General features: G+C 38.2%; 1 protein-coding gene across 3 annotated transcripts in view; it reads right to left on the minus strand.

The window, feature by feature from the left end:
* Nucleotides 1-23,225, minus strand: part of LOC140741798 (protein bicaudal D homolog 2-like) — a 58,076-nt gene extending 34,851 nt beyond the window's left edge. For all 3 annotated transcript variants that reach the window (XM_073072194.1, XM_073072193.1, XM_073072195.1), the window contains exons 1-2: nt 22,645-23,225; nt 11,005-11,217 (exon numbers count right to left, since the gene is read on the minus strand). In XM_073072194.1, coding sequence (XP_072928295.1) covers nt 11,005-11,217; nt 22,645-22,878 — 447 coding nt within the window. In that variant the 5' untranslated portion in view covers nt 22,879-23,225. The remainder of the gene's footprint in view (nt 1-11,004; nt 11,218-22,644) is intronic.
* Between the last annotated feature and the right edge of the window lie 961 nt (nt 23,226-24,186).

Below are 24,186 nucleotides of genomic sequence, written 5' to 3' on the forward strand. Positions count from 1 at the left end.
ATTAGGACAGTTGGTTAATTGGGCCAAATGTACTGCTCCTGATGTGTCCCAATTAACTGGAATCCACTGTAGTTAAATACAAAGGTTAAAGGATAATTCTTTTACAGACAGCTGGTGAGAATCCCCAGCCACAGCTATTTCAAACTAAACCAGCATGTAGCCAAATTCCATACTCTCAGTTCTTCTTCACAGACCAAAAAAAGGAACAGCAAAAGTCTGCAATGAGAAATACAAAACCAGTAAACAATGAAAACCTTTTGAGAGATCACATGCTGATTAAATGCATATCTACTAGTGGGAGTAGAGGAATTCACATTAAAGTATACAGATTAGATGGATGTAAAATCTATGTAATACAGATTACATAGATAAACTAAAAAGTAAGGCCACAAAGGTAATAAAGATAAACTAAAAAGTAGGACCACAAAGGTAATAATCTCTGGATTACTACCAGTGCCACGTGCTAGTTGAGTAGAAATAGGAGGATATTTCAGATGAATACGTGGCTTGAAAAATGGTGCGGGGGGGGGGATTCAAATTTCTGGGGCATTGGAACCAGTTCTGGGGGAGGTGGGACCGGTATAAACAGGACGATCTGCACCTGGGCTGGACTGGAACCAATGTCCAAGGTGGAGCGTTTGCTACTGCTGTTCAGGAGGCTTTAAACTAATGTGGCAGGGGGATGGGAACAAGTGCAGAGAGACAGAGGGGTGTAAAACGAGGGTAGAAGCAAAAAGTAGTAAGGTGAAAAGTAAAAGTGGCAGGCAGGCAAATCCAGAGCAAAAAGCAAAAAGAGCAAAGAGCCACTTTTCAACATAATTGTATAAGGGCTAAGAGTGTTGTAAAAACAAGTTGAAGGCTTTGTGTGTCAATGCGAGGAGCATTCGTAACAAGGTGGATGAATTGAATGTGCAGATAGTTATTAATGAATATGATATAGTTGGGATCACAGAGACATGGCTCCAGAGTGACCAAGGATGGGAGCTCAACATCCAGGGATATTCAATATTCAGGAGGGATAGACAGGAAAGAAAAGGAGGTGGGGTAGCATTGCTGGTTAGAGAGGAGATTAACGCAACAGAAAGGAAGGACATTAGCCCGGAGGATATGGAATCGATATGGGTAGAGCTGCATAACACTAAGGGGCAGAAAACGTTGGTGGGAGCTGTGTACAGGCCACCTAACAGTAGTAGTGAGGTTGGGGATGGCATTAAACAGGAAATTAGAAATGCTGCAATAAAGGAACAGTAATTATAATGGGTGACTTCAATCTACATATAGATTGGGTGAACCAAATTGGTACGGGTGCTGAGGAAGAGGATTTCTTGGAATGCATGCGGGTTGGTTTTCTGAACCAACATGTCGAGGAACCAACTAGAGAGCAGGCCATTCTAGATTGGATATTGAGCAATGAGGAAGGGTTAGTTAGCAATCTTGTCATGCGAGGCCCTTTGGGTAAGAGTGACCATAATATGGTGGAATTCTTCATTAAGATGGAGAGTGACATAGTTAATTCGGAAACAAAGGTTCTGAATTTAAAGAAGGGTAACTTTGAAGGTATGAGACGTGAATTAGCTAAGATAGACTGGCAAATGATACTTAAAGGGTTGACAGTGGATATGCAATGGCAAGCATTTAAAGTTCGCATGGATGAATTGTTCATTCCCGTTTGGCAAAAGAATAAACTAGGGAAGGTAGTGCACCCGTGGCTGACAAGGGAAATTAGGGATAGTATCAAGTCCAAAGAAGAAACATATAAATTAGCAACAAAAAAAAAATGGCACACCTGAGGACTGGGAGAAATTCAGAGACCAGCAGAGGAGGACAAAGGGCTTAATTAGGAAAGGGAAAAAAGATTATGAGAGAAAGCTGGCAGGGAACATAAAAACTGACTGTAAAAGCTTTTATAGATACGTGAAAAGAAAAAGATTGGTCAAGACAAATGTAGGTCCTTTACAGTCAGAAACAGGTGAATTGATCATAGGGAACAAAGAGATGGCAGACCAATTGAATAGCTACTTTGCTTCTGTCTTCACTGAGGAGGACATAAATAATCTTCCGGAAATAGTAAGGGACCGAGGGTCTAGTGAGATGGAGGAACTGAGGGAAATACATGTTAGTAGGGAAGTGGTGTTAGGTAAATTGAAGGGATTAAAGGCAGATAAATCCCCAGGGCCAGATGGTCTGCATCCCAGAGTGCTTAAAGAAGTAGCCCAAGAAATAGTGGATACATTAGTGATAATTTTTCAAAATTCCTTAGATTCTGGATTAGTTCCTGAGGATTGGAGGGTGGCTAATGTAACCCCACTTTTTAAACAAAGGGACAGAGAAACCGGGGAATTATAGACTGGTTAGTCTGACATCAGTGGTGGGGAAAATGCTAGAGTCGGTTATCAAAGATGTGATAACAGCACATTTGGAAAGAGGTGAAATCATCAGACAAAGTCAGCATGGATTTGTGAAAGGAAAATCATGTCTGACGAATCTTATAGCATTTTTTGAAGATGTAACTAGTAGAGTGGATGGGGAGAGCCAGTGGATGTGGTATATTTAGATTTTCAAAAGGCTTTTGACAAGGTCCCACACAGGAGATTAGTGTGCAAACTTAAAGCACATGGTATTGGGGGTATGGTATTGATGTGGATAGAGAATTGGTTGGCAGACAGGAAGCAAAGAGTGGGAGTAAATGGGACCTTTTCAGAATGGCAGGCAGTGACTAGTGGGGTACTGCAAGGCTCAGTGCTGGGACCCCAGTTGTTTACAATATATATTAATGATTTAGACGAGGGAATTAAATGCAGCATCTCCAAGTTTGCGGATGACACAAAGCTGGGCGGCGGTGTTAGCTGTGAGGAGGATGCTAAGAGGATGCAGGGTGACTTGGATAGGTTAGGTGAGTGGGCAAATTCATGGCAGATGCAATTTAATGTGGATAAGGTTATCCACTTTGGTTGCAAGAACAGGAAAACAGATTATTATCTCAACGGTGGCCGATTAGGAAAAGGGGAGATGCAACGAGACCTGGGTGTCATTGTACACCAGTCATTGAAGGTGGGCATGCAGGTACAGCAGGCGGTGAAAAAGGCAAATGGAATGTTGGCATTCATAGCAAAAGGATTTGAGTACAGGAACAGGGAGGTTCTACTGCAGTTGTACAAGGCCTTGGTGAGACCGTACCTAGAATATTGTGAGCAGTTTTGGTCCCCTAATCTAAGGAAAGACATTCTTGCCATAGAGGGAGTACAGAGAAGGTTCACCAGATTGATTCCTGGGATGGCAGGACTTTCATATGAAGAAAGACTGGATCGACTAGGCTTATACTCACTGGAATTTAGAAGATTGAGGGGGGATCTTATTGAAACGTATAAAATTCTAAAGGGATTGGACAGGCTAGATGTAGGAAGATTGTTTCCGATGTTGGGGAAGTCCAGAACGAGGGGTCACAGTTTAAGGATAAAGGGGAAGCCTTTTAGGACCGAGATGAGGAAAAACTTCTTCACACAGAGTGGTGAATCTGTGGAATTCTCTGCCACAGGGAACAGTTGAGGCTGGTTCATTGGCTATATTTAAGAGGAAGTTAGATATGGCCCTTGTGGCTAAAGGGATCAGGGGGTATGGAGAGAAAGCAGGTACAGGGTTCTGAGTTGGATGATCAGCCATGATCATACTGAATGGTGGTGCAGGCTCAAAGGGCTGAATGGCCTACTCCTGCACCTATTTTCTATGTTTCTATGTTTTGAGCCATGCTTTGAGAGCTACACTTCGTCAGACAAAATGACAAAAAACATTGAGGCTGTTGGTTAAAGAGAATCCACAAAGCAACTTCCTGAGTTGGAATTCACAATTACAAAAAATGAGTAATATTTTAAGTTCTCATTACATTTCACAGGTAAAAAAAAAACCATTAGCAAAACAGTTTTTCTGAGCAATCAGGAAACTCTTCTCCCCCCATGCAAGTAAGATTTTTTTTGTGCCCTGGAATTTCCATTCCCAAGTGTACCATACGAGTTACAAGATTATAAATTCCCTGAGCAAAGATCCAAATAGTCAATATGCCCCCAACACCTTCATAGTAGAAAAGCAGGTCAAATGTTGCAGATGAGCTCTATGAATTAAAAGTGATCAGATCATTTCAAATATCAGCAGTGTTTGAAACATGATATACAAAATGTAATCAAAGATTGGAAAGCAATCAAGTAACCTTTTTTTCTAAAACTGGATTCCTCATCAAAAAACAAAACTGCAAATATTTAAAGACCATCAGGGGAAAAATATTATCACATCCACCAAACATTAGTAAATAAAGTCAACAGACTTCAATTTCGAAAGTGAAACATATGTTAATGCCACATTTCTGCTGTAATCTCCAGTTTAAAATTGCATGGATTATGGATCATAAACTAGGTTGTGATTCTTTTTATATTCCTTCACTTAATGCACACATCACTGACGATGCTAATACTTATTGGCCATCCCTCTGCTTCTGAATTGAGGACAAGACAATGGCAAATCTGGACTCTCTTGCAGGCCAGATTAAGTAAAGACAGCAGATTTCCTGCCCGAAAGGACACAAGTGGACCAGTGAGTTTTTAATTAATACAGCAGCTTCACGATAACCATTACAGCAATCAAAATCTTAAATAAAATAAATTGAATGATTTGCGTTTAAGCTCACCAGCTGCCCTGAAGTCGCATACCTGAATCAAATATGTAGAAAAATTCTAGCTCCTACTATAGTTACTTATCCACCATCCAATCTGTATTTATAGAGCATTTACAATCACACTGAAGGTCATATAAATGGGAAACAGCAAACAGATTTTTTAAATTGTCATCTTGTTAACAAATTATTAGATGGTAATTTGATTACTGAAAGTTAAAATTTTGTCACTGCAAACTGCTTATGTATTTATCTTTAAAATTTGCTTTTCATGTTCTTTTTTCCCCAAATAATGTCAGATTCCAAGCAATGCTTCTCAAGTCCTTTGAAACGTACAAGTATTGTGCTACAGCATCGTGCAAGGCTAGGGTGTTTGGCATAATCCTTCTCTTGTGAGGACATAACTCTACTTATATGCCAGTGTTCTCTGCAGGAGATTATCTCCAGCAGCTACTGCAGATGAAATCCTGTGTGCTTTTAGTTCAAATGTTTAAAATGTTATGCAGGTCTAACACAAATGAAAGTCCTAGTACTAATCAATTTAAAGTTCCCCCCCCACTTTCTACCTCATGTTTTATGCCACATCTTCATTTCTTGAAATGTAGCTCATCTGCAGAGGCCTCAGGGAAAATAATTTTAAATTGTGATACAAAGCTGAATGCTTCTTAAGTCATAAGACTAAGATCAAATGATTTAACCAAACCCAAGTTATACACTCTCCAGTGCACATTAATGTGCAGTGGAATGAGCAGAAGGATGTCAACAAAACTTTGCTGACATGCTCACTGGAAAAATTACTGTAATGTCAATGAAACTGTAAATGTACAAGGATTTCTATGACAGAATGCCTCAGGGAAAGCAGATCATAGTCAGGCTGCCATACTTAAGTTTTATTGCTTAAAAAAACATTTAAATAGCTAACCCAATCACTAATCCAAGGCAAACGATGAGAAAAAAGTGCTGCCGAAGCTGGAAATATGAAATTGAAACAGAAAATGTTGGAAACACTCAATAAGTCAGGCAGTACCTGTGGAAAGGAGAAACAGTTCAGTTGATGACCCCTTTGTTGCAATAAATTATATGGATTTTTAAATTCTGAATTATAATTTATCAACTCAGAACTTAAAAATGGCTCTAAATAGAAATCTCCTGCATTTTCTGCAAAGCTTTCAATGACTACAAAGTCACCATAATAACATTTCAGCAATGTTTCCCATACCAAAACCAAAATTAATGACTCCAGACAGTCAAATTTGAGGTTTCAGCAATCAATATTTAACAATACAAGTGTAGTCATGTAGTCTTTTTCCAAAAGTAGTAAACAGAGCTTTGTAGTTGGTGCTCTCACAGCAGACCATAGTTTAGTGGAATCATTTGTCAAATTCAGAAAATCATATTAAACAGTCATCATAGCCACTGAAGGTGAATTGAATTACCTGCTGCTAACCTTTGCCTTAAGAACATAAAAATAATATACTTTGGTTCAGGGAGTCTCTGCTGAGGTGCTCAAGGAAATGTCTGCTCATCATGAATTACAGCACAGTATAGCCTCGTCAACTCATGATGTTGTGCCAACCTTTTAACCTGCTCTAAAATTAATCTTAACCCTTCCCTCCTACATAGCTTTCCATCTTTCTATCTTCCAAGTGTTATACAAGAGTTTCAATCCAAATGTAACATTTTTGCTCCAGTTAATCAATCTCAGTCAAACATCCACCAGGCAAGTCAATCAAATCCACTATCATATGAAAGCAGAAGACTAATTTGACAAAAGCTCTTCAGTTAGCACCAACTAATTCATAAAAGGCAATTACAAATAATGGGAAAGCAAGACCAAGCAGCACTGTTAACAAGGATCACTAGAGAAACTAAAAGCTTTTTTCTAAAAATTAAGTGAGTAATTATACTGAAACCTTCCATCAATCAAGTTTATGAAATTGTAGGAGAATTTAACATGATATGTCAAAAAGATTTAAATGGATCAACTGCAATATTTACTTTCAAAATTATTCCAGAGATGTGGATTTCACAAGTGGAACAGAAAAAGATTATGATTTTTTTTTAATGCCCTCCCATTTCTGAGTCCAAATGTTCAGTTGTTTTATAGTAGTCACACATCTTTAATTGGACATAAGCTTCGTCAATGTAGCCACTGAATGTCAAGGGAGAGTATTTTAGAAATTACTGAGCATCAGGTGGTTATGGATAAGAATAAGGATAATCCAGAAATTATGAACTGGAAGACCAGGAAGGAGTAGACTGGGAATAGCTACTTTCAGGTGGAGCTAGATGTTAGATAGTCTGATGTGAAATAACGAGGTCATATCCAACACGTTTCAAAGAGTGAAATATTAAGTTTACAAATTAAAGAACCCCAAATGGCAGAGACACAGATTTACAGCACAGAAAGAAACACTTCTATCCACCAAATCCACACCAATCAAAAACCTCCCATTTAAACTAATTCTACATTAACCTAATTTCTTTAGTCACCTCCCCATTCTCATCAACTCTCCCCAGTTTCTACAATTCACCTATATATATACTAGGGACAAATTGCATTTTTTTTCTTTTTACTACCTCAGTGTAATTATAAATGGCATGATCTGTCACAATGGAGTGCAAAACAGAAGTTTTTCCACTGCATCTTGGTACCTGTCACAATGATAAACCAAACTTACAGTGACAATAGCTTTCCAATCTACACACCCATATGGGTGGAAACCTACATGTTCATAGAATGTGTAAACTCAATGCAGAGAGTACCCAAAGTCAGGTTTGACACTAGGTTTCTGGTGCAGCCAGGAGACATCTTTACTAGTTGTACCACAGCACCAGTTTTCTGAATGGGTGTTAAAAAGGACTTACCGTAGATTCCGGATTTTAAGCCGCTACTTTTTTCCCACATTTTGAACAGCTTTGAACTTTGCGGCCAATAATCCGAAGCGACTAATGCATGATTTTTTTCATGCCGCCTCGTAAACATTTTGCCTCGTAACAGTAGACCAATAAAATTGATGAGTAGTTCACAGAGGTCCAATGAAATTGTACGATAAATCAAGCGCACTTTCACAATTAAATTATTGTAAATCAGTCATTTGTACTCACCCTCATCAACATGGAAAACACTCGAAGCATTGTGCTGCCTACTTAGTTTAAACTATATTTGTTTTCTGTACTACATCGCGGGATGCTATGACGTCACACCCGGTTTCGCGGTGTCTTGTGGGAAAATGCCGGTTTGCGATGAAACGGGACGGAGGGAGGGAGCGCATTACGCGAGCGGCTTTGGATCTGAGCGAACTCTGCTTTTAAGTTAAAGGTATCAATAACTTTTCCTGGTAGGCTGCAATATATATATTTTTTTACCAGTCGTTAGGAGATATTGGAATGTTGTTCAGTAAAGAAGTATACGCAACGTATATTTAAAAGTAGCCGCGTACGGGCACGGTTCGAAAAAAAGCATTTGCAATATGTATTTGTTTTTGTTACCATATGGATTTAATTAAAAGTTAAAAAAATCCTCACGTGTAATATCTTTCTGTGTAAATATCTCATATTACAACGTGGGACACCTGCGGCCGAAAATCCGGTGCGGCCTAAAATCCGGTGCGGCCTAAAATCCGATGCGGCCTTTACAATTAAAAAAATGATTTTATTTCTAAAATTAGAGCCAGCGGCTTAAAATCAGGTGCGCTCTGTAGTCCGGAATCTACGGTAATCTTGCTGGTCTTTACTGCAAGAGAGTTGAATTCCAAGAACAAGAAAGTTTCTCCACAATACTGTACTTCAAAGACTGTCTGAATTACCATATATGATTTTTGTTTCTTTAATGCCTCGGAGGGTATGCACCAAATGTTCGAGACCAATCTTGTGGGTGAGGGTATTAAGACAGACTAAAAAAAAATCAATTTTCTCATCAACACAATAAGCAACCATCTCATCAAAAAAAAATACTTATGAGGATATTACACCTCATGGGGGAAGTCGAGAACTAGGGGCATGATCTCCACACAATGTAACCAACCAGTTAAAACTACAGTAAGAAATTCCTTGGAAATCCCTGGAAGGAATTCCCACTCCTATTTAGAGTCAGAGGAAAATGGAACAATTTATTCTTCTGCCCAAAGAGCCCCAATTACTTGCATTTGGCCAATATCCCTCTACACTCTGCCTGTCCATGTGCCTATCGAAACACTTCTTAAAATTATACTATTGTACCCATTTCATCCACTTCCTCCGGCAGATCATTCCATATTCTCACCACCCTCACGTCTGTTATAAATCTTTCCACTCTAAATTTACGCCCCTAGCTTTTGCCCTCACTAACCTGGGAAATTGTTGCCATCCAACTGATTTATGATTCATATTTCAATAAAGGTCACCCCTCATTCTCTTAGGCTCCAAGGAATGGACAAGCTCCCTACAGCTAGTCCTGGAAGCATCTTTGTAAATCTTATCTGTACTCATTCCAGTTTAACCACACCTTTCCTATAACAGATGGGAAAAAAAAATGACAGCACTCCTACTGCAGCTTCAGCATTCAATAAGGAAGTTCCAACACTGGTTTGACTTTCCAATATGTATTACCTCACACTTATCTGCACTGAAATCCATTTGCCACTCTTCAGTTCATTTTCATAACTGATCATGTAATCTGCGACAACCTTCTTCACTATTACACCCACTAATTTCTTGCTATTATCTGCGAACTTGCTGATTAAGGTGCACACATTTACATCCAGATCATTTATATAAATAACCAACATCAAGGGTCACAACAATGCCTGCAGCACATCATTAGTCAACAGCCTACATTCTGAGAAATAGCCTTTAACACCACCCTCCGCTCCCTACCTCCAAGCCAATTCTGAACAGACCCAACAAGCTCTCCCTGGATTCTATGAAACCCAACCTTCCAGACCTGTCTACAATGCAAGTTTGTTCGCATGAGCTCTTACTTATCAAATGGTTCCAAGTTACCCATTTAACTCTAGCAACACCTAACAAGAATTTGAGGCAATGGTACCATAGTGGGCTTCCAAGTGAATTGTTTGCAATACGTGCAGAAGTTAAATATAGAGGTGAGCACCCAGTAAAGAAGACAGTACCTTAATCCAAGTCTTCAGATCCACTGTTTTAATGCTAACAGCACTAATGAATAGGGAAACATTCTTGAAATACAATTATTGAGGGAATTTAAGCACTGTTGAATCTACTGCAAAGCGTTTGGATAGTATCACATCTGTAACCTTTAGCTGGTTCTTTAATGGTATTTTGCTGTAGTACTGATGCCTTTCATTCAGAATATATTGTCTGAAAATGCCAGTCTGGATAACAAAGACTGAATTAAGCATACATCTTAAATACAAAAGGTCTTTATTTATCAGTGCTTGGAGTGATTCTAAAAATCTTACACAATGCAATACTACTTCATCATGAGGGACACGGGAATAGTTTTGAAAGCATTTAAAATAATTAAAAATCACATTGAGAGAAAGTTATACTTGGAGCAATTAACACAAAATGCTGGAGAAACTCAGGTCAGGCAGCATCTATAAAAAGGGATAAACAGTCACCATTTTGAGCCGAAACCAGAACTAAATTAAACAAGCAATTGTTCAATTTTCTCATGTTAGTTTGCCCCAGCCTGCATGGATATGGTTTACTAGCAACTAGCCTTAATTTTTAATTTTATTTTTAAATTAGTTTTTCAAAACATTTTACAAATTAAAAACCCCAAATCCCAATGAGGAGCATTAATACAGTGCAAAATTAAGCGTACAGTAACAATATGCTACAAAGGAAGGGAATTTAACAAAAAAAGCACCTAAATTAAAGACAGGTAAGCTTAGTGTCCTCCCCAAGCCCCAAAACACAAGATAAAAAACAACAACAACTCCAGACCGACCACAACACAGTATAAAGAGTATAGGTCAGGACAGTCAAACTCCCAGACTGTGAATACACTTAGCAGCAGAGGATAATAATGCCTACTACCAGAAAAAAAAGGGAGCTGAAAGCAAGGGACCGAAATCAACTAACCTTAATTTGAATATTAAACTTAAAAGAAATAACATGTATAAAATGGAACCCAATTCATTTTTATACTGACTATAGTTTTCTTTTCCTGCCAACTCTATTGAGATTAGTTAACAGAGAAATCTAAATCAAATGCAAGGCACTCCTGCTTTGAATGGCACAGACCTACGCAAGCCTCAAAATAAACACTGCATTCAAATACAAGATCCAAGGGAATGGGGAAACACCAAAAGTGATACAGAACATGATACAAATAAATGTTGAAAAGTATATTTCTCATTACCTTAATCTTTTTTAATTACCTCTTTTAGCTGTTGTGTAATGGAAGCAAGATGGTCATTTTCAGACTGGACATTAGCAAGTACATTTTTCATCTGTTTAAGTTCTGTCTGCAGCTCCAGAATCTTCCCCACATAATATGCTTCTTTAGAAGCAGACTCTTGAATCAATGACTCCTCACGACTCTCTCCATCAGCTGCCACCTTCTTGTGGTTACTATATGCTTGACCAAAAGCCTAAAAGAATAAAATACATAGAAGTGACCTTAGTGGAACCGAAAATTGGAAAAAATATATTAGCAACAAATTTTCCAATGTTACAGTTCAGTTACTAAGATTTATGTTTAACAGCAGATGTGGAGAAGCACAAGTACAATTCTTCATGTAAGATTATTACCAATATTGAGAGGTAGTTTCCAAGATACAAGAAGCAGTTAACAATTTTACACTATCAGTGAAAGAAAAATATTGTGGCAATGACACATTTTCATTTCACACAAACATTTGATCTGTTGTGAACTCACTGGTTCCAATCAGATCTGAATGGCACCACACAGATGAAGACGGAGATTTTATGCAGGTAGCAAAATTTGAGATGGATGATCTTTATAGCCACCGGGCTGACAAAGTTCAAAGCTTTGCACAAGGTCAATAAAAGCCCCCCCCCCCCCCCCGGATTTTCTCTTGGAGTTGACCCTTGAAGATCATGTGCCTCTAGCTCAACTTCTTCCTGTGTCATTCAACAAGACTTTCTTACATACCTCAAATAAATTTATCTTCATTCTTGACGAACCATGCATACATCAGCTAAGTCCTATGCTAAGTTCTACAACAAAGATCCAACAAGTTTCCCCACAATCCTTTCATTTGCCTGGCTGAACTTATTCTTGAACTATATAATTTAAAGGGCCACTGGGAAAGAATAGAGAAATGGAACTGACTGAATTACTCTATAGAGAGCCAGCATGAATTTAATGTATGGCACAGCTCTTTTCTGTGCTATAATGATCTTCTGACTGTAGATCAACTCACCTCTCTTAACTCATACACAAGCAAAAGTCACAAGGGTAAACTACAATATCCATGGTATTCTAAATTAGAAAGACTTCAAATATTTTCTAGAAGGGAGATAAAGTTATATCTAATAACATTACCACAGTCATACAATTGCCCTTCATTGTGCCAGGTCAGGTGACTTCTATAAAACAAAACTTCATCTTGAAGTTGCAAGCTCTCACTGTGCAAAACAGGATAAACAGAGGAAGTGAAGTCTCCTTACAACCATGACTCATAGGATGCTGTATTTAACCAGGAAAAATTTGACAAACTATACTGAAGTCATGATACAGAAATAACTGATTGAACAAAATTCAGCATTACAAATTTTTGCATTGAAACTGTATTGCAAAGTACTTAGATATAGGACATCCCAATGCCATGAGAAGTGCATGATGTATTCATCCTTTGTCATAATGTTACTTGTACTTTACCAGCCACAATGTGGAAATTTAAGATGCAAAAAGTATTTGCAAATTTTCCTCTTACATGGAAGAATTGCCATTTTATTGAACAGCACAATAGAAAAAGCATGGATGATAGCAGAGAACTATGATAAAACCAACACAGTAATCCATTTGCCTCACCAAATGCTTTGCATGCTTAAGAGGGCAGTTGATCTTTGTAGACAACCACTCTGCAAATGCTTGGACAAGGGCAGTTCTGATCTCTAGACACCAAAAGCTGAGTAAAAAGCTATTTAATAGTCAGGATCAGAAATTGTTAATCAAACAAGTCACAAGAATGTCCACCATTTGACTTTTCCATAAGAGGAAATATCAGCAGCTTGGAATTAAGTTTGTGTGCTTGATGATTATTGTGTTTTCCTTAAATTTAGTAGCAGGGAATTTATATTAATTTTGTACTATACAAACAACACGACAAATCAAGCATTGGATTAAGAGCAGACAGTTAGAGCTGAATTTCATCTACACACTGAACTCAGCAAGCTTCCAGATGATGCCAATGATAATGTGTAGTTGAAAAAATAGGAAGGATAGATTTCTTGGGGAACTCAAGGTAACGTGAGGAGAACTTTTCTAAGACGATTCTCTGGCTACTACATTCTAGATAAAAACTGAACCAAGCCTGTTCCAGGTGGTGATTGATACAAGACACTAGAGAAAGGTGTTGCAACAAAGGCAACAGAAAAAAATTGCAACACATAAGAGTGGACATAAACAAACAATGCAATTTGGGACTTTGATAAGAATCAAATAATTAATAAGGACAGTACTTTTGCTAGTCTGATACAGATCATAGCAAGTTCCTATATGGAACATTAAAGTAAAAGCCCAACTGATTCAAGGAAAACTAAGTCAATATTAGATCCAAAATCAACTCAATTGGCAAAAAGTCAAAGATAATGGATGTTTCTGTGGCTGAAAAGCTATTACCCAGTGGAATTCTACATAGTTTAGTACTTGGTCATTTGTTTTTTTGCAATTATATTTTAGCAATTCAGAGCTAAATATAGCAATGGGGAATTTGAAGACGATAAAAGAAAGCAGCCATGTGGCAGAAAACTTTAGATTGTAGAAAGATATAATTAATCTATTAGTCTGGCAGGAATAAAAAGGCAAATAGAATTTAACTCATTTGGGGAAATGCAATTTTACAATATAATGAAAATTAAAATTGCATATGCCAGAAATCTGAAATAAACACAAAATGCTGAAAACTCAGCAGATCAAGCAGCATCTGTGAAAACAACATTTCAAGTCTGGAACCTTTGGAATGTCAGCACAATAGAATGGTGAAGGTGGTTAAAATTATATTCAGCATATACAAAGAGACAGAACTAGCCCAGGCACACACAAAATATCACTTATTCCCGATGAACATTTCGACAGCTACATCTTTGCTCTTTACTACCCTCTAGGAAGGCAAATACAATCTGTAATCTTCTTATCATATATACGACCAATGATCCATGGAAGGAGAACTGAGCCTTGAATGTTTGAACTCCTTTCACTGATGAGTGAATCCAAAGTTAATATCATTTACGGAGCTGCAGTCTATATCCCAGCTTTAGCTTAATCCCAACTCAAGGACATGACAAAGGCAGGAAATAATTTTGAAACACTAAATTAAAAAGAAACGTTTAGAGCAATAACATTAAGAATTAAGCAGATGGAGGGGAACCGATTTTAAAAGAATATGAAAAGGACAAAGGATTTTGGCAGAACAAGATTTAGGTCATTCATTACAGACCTGCAAGTCCACATTTTAAAACAAAACCTGGAAGATCAAAATTCAATATACTTATTTTTATTAACTGGGACCTACACATTGTCTACAACTTCTTTGAAGATTCAGGAATAAGGAGGAAAGCAGCAAAAACAAAGATCTTAAATTTAGGAATGTATTTCTTTCCATATTAGTGAGGCCTTAGCACTAATGGACACTGCTTTAGATCAGGACATTTTATTTTATTTCCTTACAATATAGAAGTGGGCCACTTGATCCTGCTCTCAAGACAAATCCCAGTTCCATTTCCCTGCAATAAAAACAAATATTGGGGAAAACCATATAATCACAGGGAGAACATACAAACTTCACACAGCACAGAATCTGAATTGCTGGAACTTTGAGACAGTTACATTACCTGCAGCGCATTGTCATGACTTTGAATATTCAACACAATAAACTACCAGTATTGGCTTATTATCACAGGTACACAGATACAGTGAAAAGCTTGTTTTTCATACTGTTAATACAGATTAATTACACCACAGTAAAAACAATGCAGAATTAAAATGTAAAAGCTACTGAAAGTACAGTGCAGGTAAATAATAAAGCACACAATCATAACGAGGTAGATTCTGAGGCCAAGTCCACCTTATTGTACAAAAGATCTATTTAAGAATCTCCTAACAATGGGATAGAAGCTTTCCTTGAGCCTGGTCGTATGTGATTCCAGGTTTTTGTATCTTCTGCCTGATGAGGGAGAAGAGAGAATACCCAGAATGGCAGGGATCTTTGATTCTGCTGACTACATTATTTAGGTTGTGAGAAGGATAGACAGAGTCCATAAAGAGGAAGCTGGTTCCAGTGATGTACTGAGATGCTTTCGTAACTCTCTGCAGATTCTTGCAGTCACATGCAGAGGTACCATACCAAACTGTTAAGCATCAGGCTTTCTATAGTACATTGATAAAAACAGGTAAGCACCGACAGGGACTTTTTTATGCATTGCTCTGGAATTTCGGCATCTGCAGAATCTCTTCCATTTATGCATCACCGCACATTTGCTCTCTACAAAGAAAATAAGTGAGGTGATCTTGCTTTCTAACTGGGATGGTGCCAGAATGAAGAAGTTGTAACCATTGGAGGAGGCTGATGAGGCTTCACCTCAGTCTTTTGTGGAGAGGTTTATAACATCACAAGGGTTTGAAAAGGATAGATAGAGAAGACATTTCCTATTCTGCAGGTGACTAATAAGGGGGTGTGAATGCATGACAAGCTAAAATAAATCCAATAAGGAATTCTGAAAGAACTCCATCTCCCACAGAGAGTTTCTAGAACTTGTTTTCATAGGGAGTAGTTGTGGAAAATAGTGTACATGTATTTGAAGGGAAGGTAGATAAATACAAGAGATGAAATGGAAAATTATCCAGGAAGGAGAATCAGATGGAACAGGTTGGGAAAGCTGCAATCTGATTGAGACCTATCAAATATTGAAAGGCCTAGATGGAGTGGAGTGGACATGGATGTTTCCAGTTGTGGAGGAAGTCTAGGACCAGAGGGCACAGCCTCAGAATACAAGGATGCACCCTTAGAACAAATAAGGAGGAATTTCTTCAGCCAAGGGTGGCAAATCTGTGGAATTCATTGCCACAGAAGGCTGTGAAGGCCATGTTATTGGGTATATTGAAAGTGGAGGTTGATAGGTTCAAGGGTTTATGGGGAGAACGCAGGAGAATGGGTCTGAAAGGGATAATAAATCAGCTTGATGGATTGGCAGGGCAAGCTCAATGAGTCGAAAGGCCTAATTCTGCTCCTATGTCTTATGGTTATATGAACTTGCTGAATCTTCTTTTGCTCTGAAGTAGAGGTACTAGCGAGTTTTTATGGCCATGACATCAACATGGTTCGACCAGGACTAGGTGATGCTCCATACCTAGGAACTTGAAGCCGTCAATCTCAACACCATTGAGTACCCAGAAGCAAATGCATCATCCTTCCCCACCCTTTAAATGAATGTCAATCATATAAAGGCATGCAAACTCCATTAATGTTTAGAGATAAGATCTAACTAATAATGGCTCTGCTTTCACCCATTTTACATCAAAACAAATCTGAAGCTCGGAAACCCTAAGTTTGATTGATATCTGCAGTGGAGATACCACAAATATTTTAGTGAACCTTTGCACAGTTAGGAATTTGTTTCTCAGGGGACAGTCAAATGCCTAATTTTGTTAGCTAGTGAAGGTTTTTTGTCATACACCTTTCAATTACATTGCACATGAAATTAAAAACGTTAATGCACAACATGAGCACAAATCTTAATCCCCAAGGAATTTCAAATGTGAGTGTGCATAACCATACACACTACAACAGAGACCATTGTAAACAAATACTCAGACCCATTCATCTCTTTTTGACACTTCAAAACACCTTCGAAAGGATGTTCTCATAATGTGCATGCTTATTATTACCAGAACCCAAGCAGAAATTCTTTGTTCACAACTGGACAGATGTAACTGCAGGCAATCAAGGCCACACAAAATCTAAACTATGCTTTACACAGAGGAATGCTGTGACTGATGAGATTTATGAACAGTTTCAGTTCTTCACATCTAGATTTATCCAAGAGGTATTCCAACACTGCAGTTCTTGTTTCAGATTCACTCACAAATCAACACCACGGTTATTTGTATCATAGCAAAAAAAAACAAAAAAATTCCAACCTACAAATAGTGAAAAAAAATCACCTATGTATATACCAATATCCATTACTGAATTTGTCAGAATCTTTTAAAAAAAAGTGCAACAACTTTGTCCCCAAAATCTTTGCAAACTTCCAATGCACAAGAGACAGCTCAGATGGTTTGCAATAACGTGGGATATTAGATGGGTGCCTATACTAGAAACAGCTTTAATTGGCAAATCAAAGTAACAAACTTCACTAATCCAAGGTTTACATTCACCTATATTTTTGTAACCTTGACATTGAAGCTATTGGCTGTACTTTAAATTAATTCTAAATTGTATGATTTGATTGGCAGTCAAATTTATCAACACTAGGACATTCAAACCTGAATTAACTGAGAATATCTCTACAAAACAGGTTTGACTTTATTACTGAATATGGACTTTATGAACAGAATAAAGTGCATTTTCAAACAGCAAGATATTTACATGCAGAAATACCAACACACCTACTGTAATCAATACTTGAATCCAACAAACCATACCTGCCCTGTGATTTGTTGATTTGTGAGCATGATCTGCATACAATAGAAGTTCTATTTAGATGCCATTAAGTACAAAAAATAGGTAAAATCTATCCCCTTGCCAAAAAGGAGCCACCTGTGCTTATTCATATTTTCAACACCTTGAAGAACTTGCCTTTCATACAAATACAAAAATGGATACAATGCCAAAAAAAAACAGACATTAGCAGAGATGATGAAAAGCTTGGCAAAACTTAAAAGAACCTGATAAAAGGAACAAGGTAGCTAGCTTAAACAAAAACAGATCTAGAAAGGAATTCCAGAGTTCAAATAATTGAAAACAAGCTACAAGTTGTGAAGCAAAGGTCTTAAATCTGGTCAGAGAAAAGTCAGGAAATAAGGAATGCAAAACTGCAAAATTTACATAGAGGTAAAAGCACATAAGAAATTTAATCAGGAAGGTGAGCATATTAAACCAAAGATAGCGAGTGAAAGTAGGAGTGCAATTTCAACACCTCATATACTATTTTCACCATCTAATGCCATTCTGAAAAGAGCTGCCAGTGCTTACAATTCAATTTTACTAATGGTATGAACACTTTTCCAAATCCTGAACCCTCTTAGTAAAATGATAATTCATGCTTTTGTTGGAGACTTAATAAAGGATTAAGGCTTAATTCAAACACTTTCTAAAATAAATCAATGTAATTGCAAGAACAAATGGCAGATACATGCACAGTGAAAAGAATCAGAATCAGTTTTAATATCATTGGCATACATCATGATTTGTTATTTTGCAGCAGTACACTGCCATACAGTAATTAAAACTAAACTACAAGTTTATATAAAAATGAAAATTAAATAAATATTGCAAAAAGAGGAAAAAATAATGAGGTAAAGCTTTATGAAGGGACAATCTGGCAGAACTACATGTCTGATACTATGAACACAACAGCTGAAAGTAACCACCTATCAGACAGCTGATTCTCTTCTCTCCTTCCAGTCTCTGCAAACATCCCCCTTCACACACACAGTTGACTCTCACACAAGGCTTGATCATGCACACAAGACAGCAATTACTCAGCCTCACGCTGTGGAAATGCAGCTGCTACCTCTTTTGCATGTCCAACACCAAGAATACAAAAAGCTGTATTCATCAATATGCAGATCAGAAACCAGGCTCTCCATGCTTTCAGCTCTCTACAGACTAGCAACGTCAGTGTGCATTAAAAGCCAGCTGATCTTCAATTGTCACACAGTCATTTTCCATATATTGTAGATTTTAAACGAGATATGTTGCTTTGGCATTCAATTGTTCTCAAAATCCTTACATATCGATTACTCGCTTTATGTTTATTTCTAAAATATTACGTTAAGTGTTAAGATAATAAAGAATGAAAAGGACAATGCTTATGAAACTCAGCCGAAATCCCACAATGTAAAGAATTGTTAATGTATATGAATCATTATCCAAGCCCCACAGCTTAAATTCAGAAGTGTTATTGGTGACCCTGAAACAACAAAATGTCCTAAAAAAAAGTCCAACACTCCTCAGAGAAGGAAATCTCAGCTTCATATCAAGTCCAATGCAATTCAAGACCCACAATTTATTCTTAACTGCTCTCTGAAATGGCAACATTCCAATGCCAGTTTTGGATAGGTAATAAATGCCTATCAGTCAACCAACAACGTCCTACAATTTTTTTTAACGAAACCAACCAAACTTGCAATAATCAAGAAAACTGTAGATGCTGAAAAGCTGAAACAAAACAATGGCAGAGAAACTTTAGCAAAAGAGTCAAAGAACTTGCATCTCTGCCTGACCAACTGTGTTGTTTCTGTATTTTTATTTTCAAAACAAATAATCATTTTTTAAAGTACAGTAACTCAATAGGTAAAATCTTTAGGCAAAAACTTAGAACGGGAAACTTGCTACCCAACAACAAATAATCTACAGGAGCAATTCAGCAAGTCAAGCAGCATCTGGTGGGAAGGCAACTGTCTACATATCAGGTCAAATTGCTGTATCTCAACTTGTACAATTCATTTTAATGAAAACAAAAAGCAATGAGAACAAGTCCAAGATAAATTGGGGTTAAATTTCAAACGTTGCAAGTCCACTTTGTGTGGTTGTTAAAAAACGTTTTAAATATTTGTGAATTTCAGAGACCTTCACAAGCATTCAATCTCCCATATAACTGGCAAGCCCATGAGGCACAGTTTAACTGTGGGCAGGTCTTGAGAGATTCATCCAAGGCTTTGTCTTTCTTAAAAGATCAGGAGCTGGCTTCCTGGGAGAAGACCATACCCATGCAACCTTCAAGGACAGACAAATGTCAAGCTCAATTAAAAAATCTGGGTCATTAGGCAAAAGGAAGATGGATACATAATCATTAGTAAAAAGTGCTCTAGAGCTTTGTTCACCTTGAAAATAAATTCCTTTCAAGCTTTCTGAATCTGGCAAACTAACCCATGAAGAAGCTTTGCATGAGTTATTTATTCTCTAACTGAATCATCCTGTTATGCTGAAGAATTTTTCAAATCAAGCGAAGTACACAGAGCATCAATTACATAGTTATAAACCAAAATACTGGAACTACCAGGCACAATCTAACATTGCAATGATGTACTCAAACACTTCTGGGTTTTGTGCTGAAATAATAGGGCTGCAAAGACAATATCTGTATTATTTGTTTACACAAATACATTTAATAAATTTAACCTCCATCTCCATTATAAAATATTAATAACTGGATCTAGAACCCTACTATGAATCTCAATCTTTACAAGATTAAGCCCTGCCACTTTTCTAATTTATCCATAAACAAACAAATCGTAATTGTTAATAATGGAAAATCTTTGCTGACTACACATCATTGTGATGTAGCATTTGACCCATTTCTCACTTTAATGAGAAAGCCATTTCTAACTTGCCAATTATGAAGAATTGCCATTTCTTCCAATAGAGCGCTTGGAGCTACAATAACCTCATGCAATTATACAGAGAGAGAACAAAACCACCAATTAATTAAACCAAATCAACTAGTCAGAGGGTTTTGGAAGTGATATTCCTTTTTAAAAACTGACATTTTACTGACATATTGGCAACCCTGGAGATCCTCTATAAATGCCACAGACACATCACAAACCATAACTTCTGCTTGCCAAGCAAATAAGTATTCCAACTCTCACCTTTAATAAAATTAAATGCTTCTACGTAGAACATGTCAAAAAATATTGTATTCTCTCAAATTATGTATGTTATTTTGCATTGCAAATTTCAAGTGTTAAATCATTGGCACATTTAGAAACACAATGTAAAAGCTCCCATGTGTTACGAATCCCCAAGTAACTTTTTTCAAACGGTAGAAAAAAATCCTGCAACTATTAATTAGACCCAGTTGTTTAATCTGCAAATTTTCCTTTTCAGAATTAAAACGCTGCAAAAAAGACATAACAGAAGCATATTAAATGAACAAAAGCAAACATTTTTGGGAAGTGAAACAGACAAGTTAATGATGCCAACATTGTTAGCAGGCTAATAAACAACACTGTAATTTGTGAAATAATATTTTTTGCCTACAACTTGCAGCCAGGGATGAAAAGGTGTACAGTGCCTTTTTCAAGGCATTCTGTGTCCGAAAGGAGAGAAATTGTATCTTCTTAACATACTAACTCTTCAAAACATTGAAGAAATCTGAAATTAACATGGTACAGAGAATACCAGAAAAACTCAGGGGGTAAGGCAGGAACTGTGAATGGAGAAAAACTCCACAGATGCTGAACTAGGACTGCAATGTCAGAAATTACAGTGCTCATTATATCCAAGATCCCCCAGACAAAATATTACACTTCTTAAAAGTTTAAAATATTATTGGTTTAGAGAGCAAAAGATGCTCCATCAAAAGTCATCCACTTCTCTCTCCGAAGAAGTTATGTGACCTACAATGGAAATAGAAGAGACTGCAGATGCTGGAATCTGAAACACACCATTGCTGCTCAATTGGCTGAGATCTATCGGGTTGTGCGCTGCTAACTGACCTATGAGCTGTTTTTATTTCAGGTGACCATCTGCAGTATTCTACTTTGAGACTGGAGTCATATTATTTGAAAGAAAACAAATTTAAGATCTTCATAATTACTAAATATTAGTGTTGAGGGACTTTGTTTGAAAAATTATACAACATAAAAAGTTTTGCTTTAACTCTGATCTTTTAGTGCATTTTAAACATGGCTTTGTTTTCATATATTAAAACCTTTTAAAACTTCCATTCAAAATGCACAGTTCAAAGGTAATGCTTAAAACTATTCTACAGATTGTCTTATTCAAACCAGCTTTCCCACGACAAAAGTAAGTTCAAAGCAAATCAAAGGCAATACGACTATTAAAGTTACTTCATATCAATGTGTTTATTGCGGAATAAAACAGTGCTGTGTTGGCATAATGTTGTAACCAAGTGAGGCTTTAGGTCAGTCCAATCTCAAGATTTTCTCGTGGCTTCCCAAATCAAACCAGCATGTTTGAAGCAGGAGCCAGAAAAAGAATTCTTGAGTGGAAGTCAAGATGAGTCACTTTATTCAAAAACTTCCCAGTGACTAACACAGAATGGCTGCAGAAGAATCGTCTTTCGTCAGAATATATCAATTACAATACGCAGATTGCTATATACACGAAACGATTTTGTTAAAAATCATGCTTTGAAATTCATCATTGTATGGAGAGAATTAGCACTGAAAATTCCCTATAAAATTGTTTCCTCAGTAAACGGATGTGCTTGGTTTACATTTTGAACATAGGGGAGGAGGTAATAGAGCTGTTCATCATCACGGAATGGCAAATATGAGGGTATGCCTCTGGGGAGTGCATTGATGGATCCAAGATTGAGATCAAAGGGATGTAGGAATGAAAGACAAAGCGTAAAAGAAATCCATTCTGCCAATTATAACAGGGCATTCAAAGATGTGATCTCTTACCCCACAAGCCAATGAGTACAAAGTGAAACTATTATTCCTGGCGGTACAGATTATCAAGATAAAGTTTGAATCTGTCAACGGTTAAACGCCCGTTAGCAGTGGGTGGGGATTCGCTCTGGTCAGTTCTCCGCTGACGAATCTGACCATTACATTTTGAATGAATACCTATTTAAAAGCAACCGTTAAAAAGTGTGTCAGACTGTGATTTATTCTTTGTTCTTCTCAGGAGCCTCACCTCTCGAAGCTGCTCCAATTCCTGTTTGACCGTCTCGTACTCGCTCTCCAACTCGTCATACTGCTGCTTCAGCGTCTGTTTCTCCTCCAACACCACCAGCCCGTACTCGGCCGCCTGAATCTTCTCCTGGGTTGTCTCGCTGAGCTCCTGGTTCAGCCTCTCCACCTCAGTGCGCAGAAAATGCTCCCTCTGCATGGTGGTCGTCTCCTCCTCCTCTTCCCCATGCTGCTGCATGGCGCTCACCGGGGACGGGGCGGGATAACCTTGGCCCGACTCGGCCAGCGGAGCTGCGAAACCGTCCTAACCGCGTTTGTGCGACGACCGCCCTCTGCCCGCCACCATGTCTCTGTCTCTCCCGGCTGTCCGACCAGTGTTCGCGAACGTCAGGCGGCGGCGGCGGCGACGGAGGAGGAGGAGACAGCAAATGGGGGAGGAGGAGGAGGAGAAAGGGGAGGGTGGGCGGACGAGGAATGCGCCCCCCCGACACCTGCCCCTGCGGCACGTTTTCCCCGTTTGATCACCGGGACTAAAGGGCCGGGCCCGTGGCCGCGCCGCCTAACCGCTGCCCGCCGTCCGCCGGCCCGGCCGAGCCGCCACGGTGATTGACAGCTCCTTGGCCGCTGACGTCAGCGCCTTGGCCGGAGCGAGGAGCCGCCCGGCGCTGGACAGCTGCAGGGACGCCGCAAACGGGCTGGCAAAAATAGCTCTCCAGCTATCATTTCCCAAGCACGGGTTACCTTGCCAACTTTAAACACTCCCTGCTCAAATATGTGTCACCGATATTGTGGATTGCAAAGCCCCGGGTTTCAAACCATCGTGAAATATGGTGGTCGTGGAATTCAGTCTCCCACATCTGTAAAATAAGCGTATTGTTCAAATAACCAGTGGGACTTTGAAAAGCGATAGCCCCCGCTTGTGTGTGTGTTTTTTTTTAAAAAAAGCTTTTTTTCATTTACATGTGTAGTCATGGTGATGTGACAAAATGAAGTTCATTGATAGATGGACACGTTCGCGACAGTACACGAATGATAGACGTTAGCCACTGGTTAGGAGTCAAATTCGACAGTAATTTTTACACAAAGGATCTTGGAAATCTTGAACTTCTTCCCTCCCCCCATCGTCTGCCCCAATAAAAATGCTGCGGGTGTTGTATCAGATGAAATTCACAATGCTAAGGACAACTGACGTCTGTTAGTAAATGGAGAAGGAAGCCATTTGGACTATTGTGCGTGTGTAAATTCTTTTGTTGCTCTGTCGGATTTTGCTGATCGCTTCAGCCATATTTTGCTCCAGTAACTCAAATTTTGAAATATTACTGACAAACACATTTGAACACTGTGGCTTTTAACATCAATTTAATCGCTGTTTGTTTCAATAACGAAAATTGGTTAGTAGATAATCGTATTAGAAATAATGAAGGGGACTGATGAAGGATTTTCGACTTGACCTTTAACTCCGTTTTTTTCCACAAATGCTGCCTGACCTGCTCTATTGCCAGCATTTTTTTGTTTTTATTTCAGATTTCCAACATTGTCCGTCAAT

This window comes from Hemitrygon akajei, chromosome 19 (genome assembly GCF_048418815.1).
Source record: "Hemitrygon akajei chromosome 19, sHemAka1.3, whole genome shotgun sequence".
Taxonomy (NCBI): Eukaryota; Metazoa; Chordata; class Chondrichthyes; order Myliobatiformes; family Dasyatidae; genus Hemitrygon; species Hemitrygon akajei.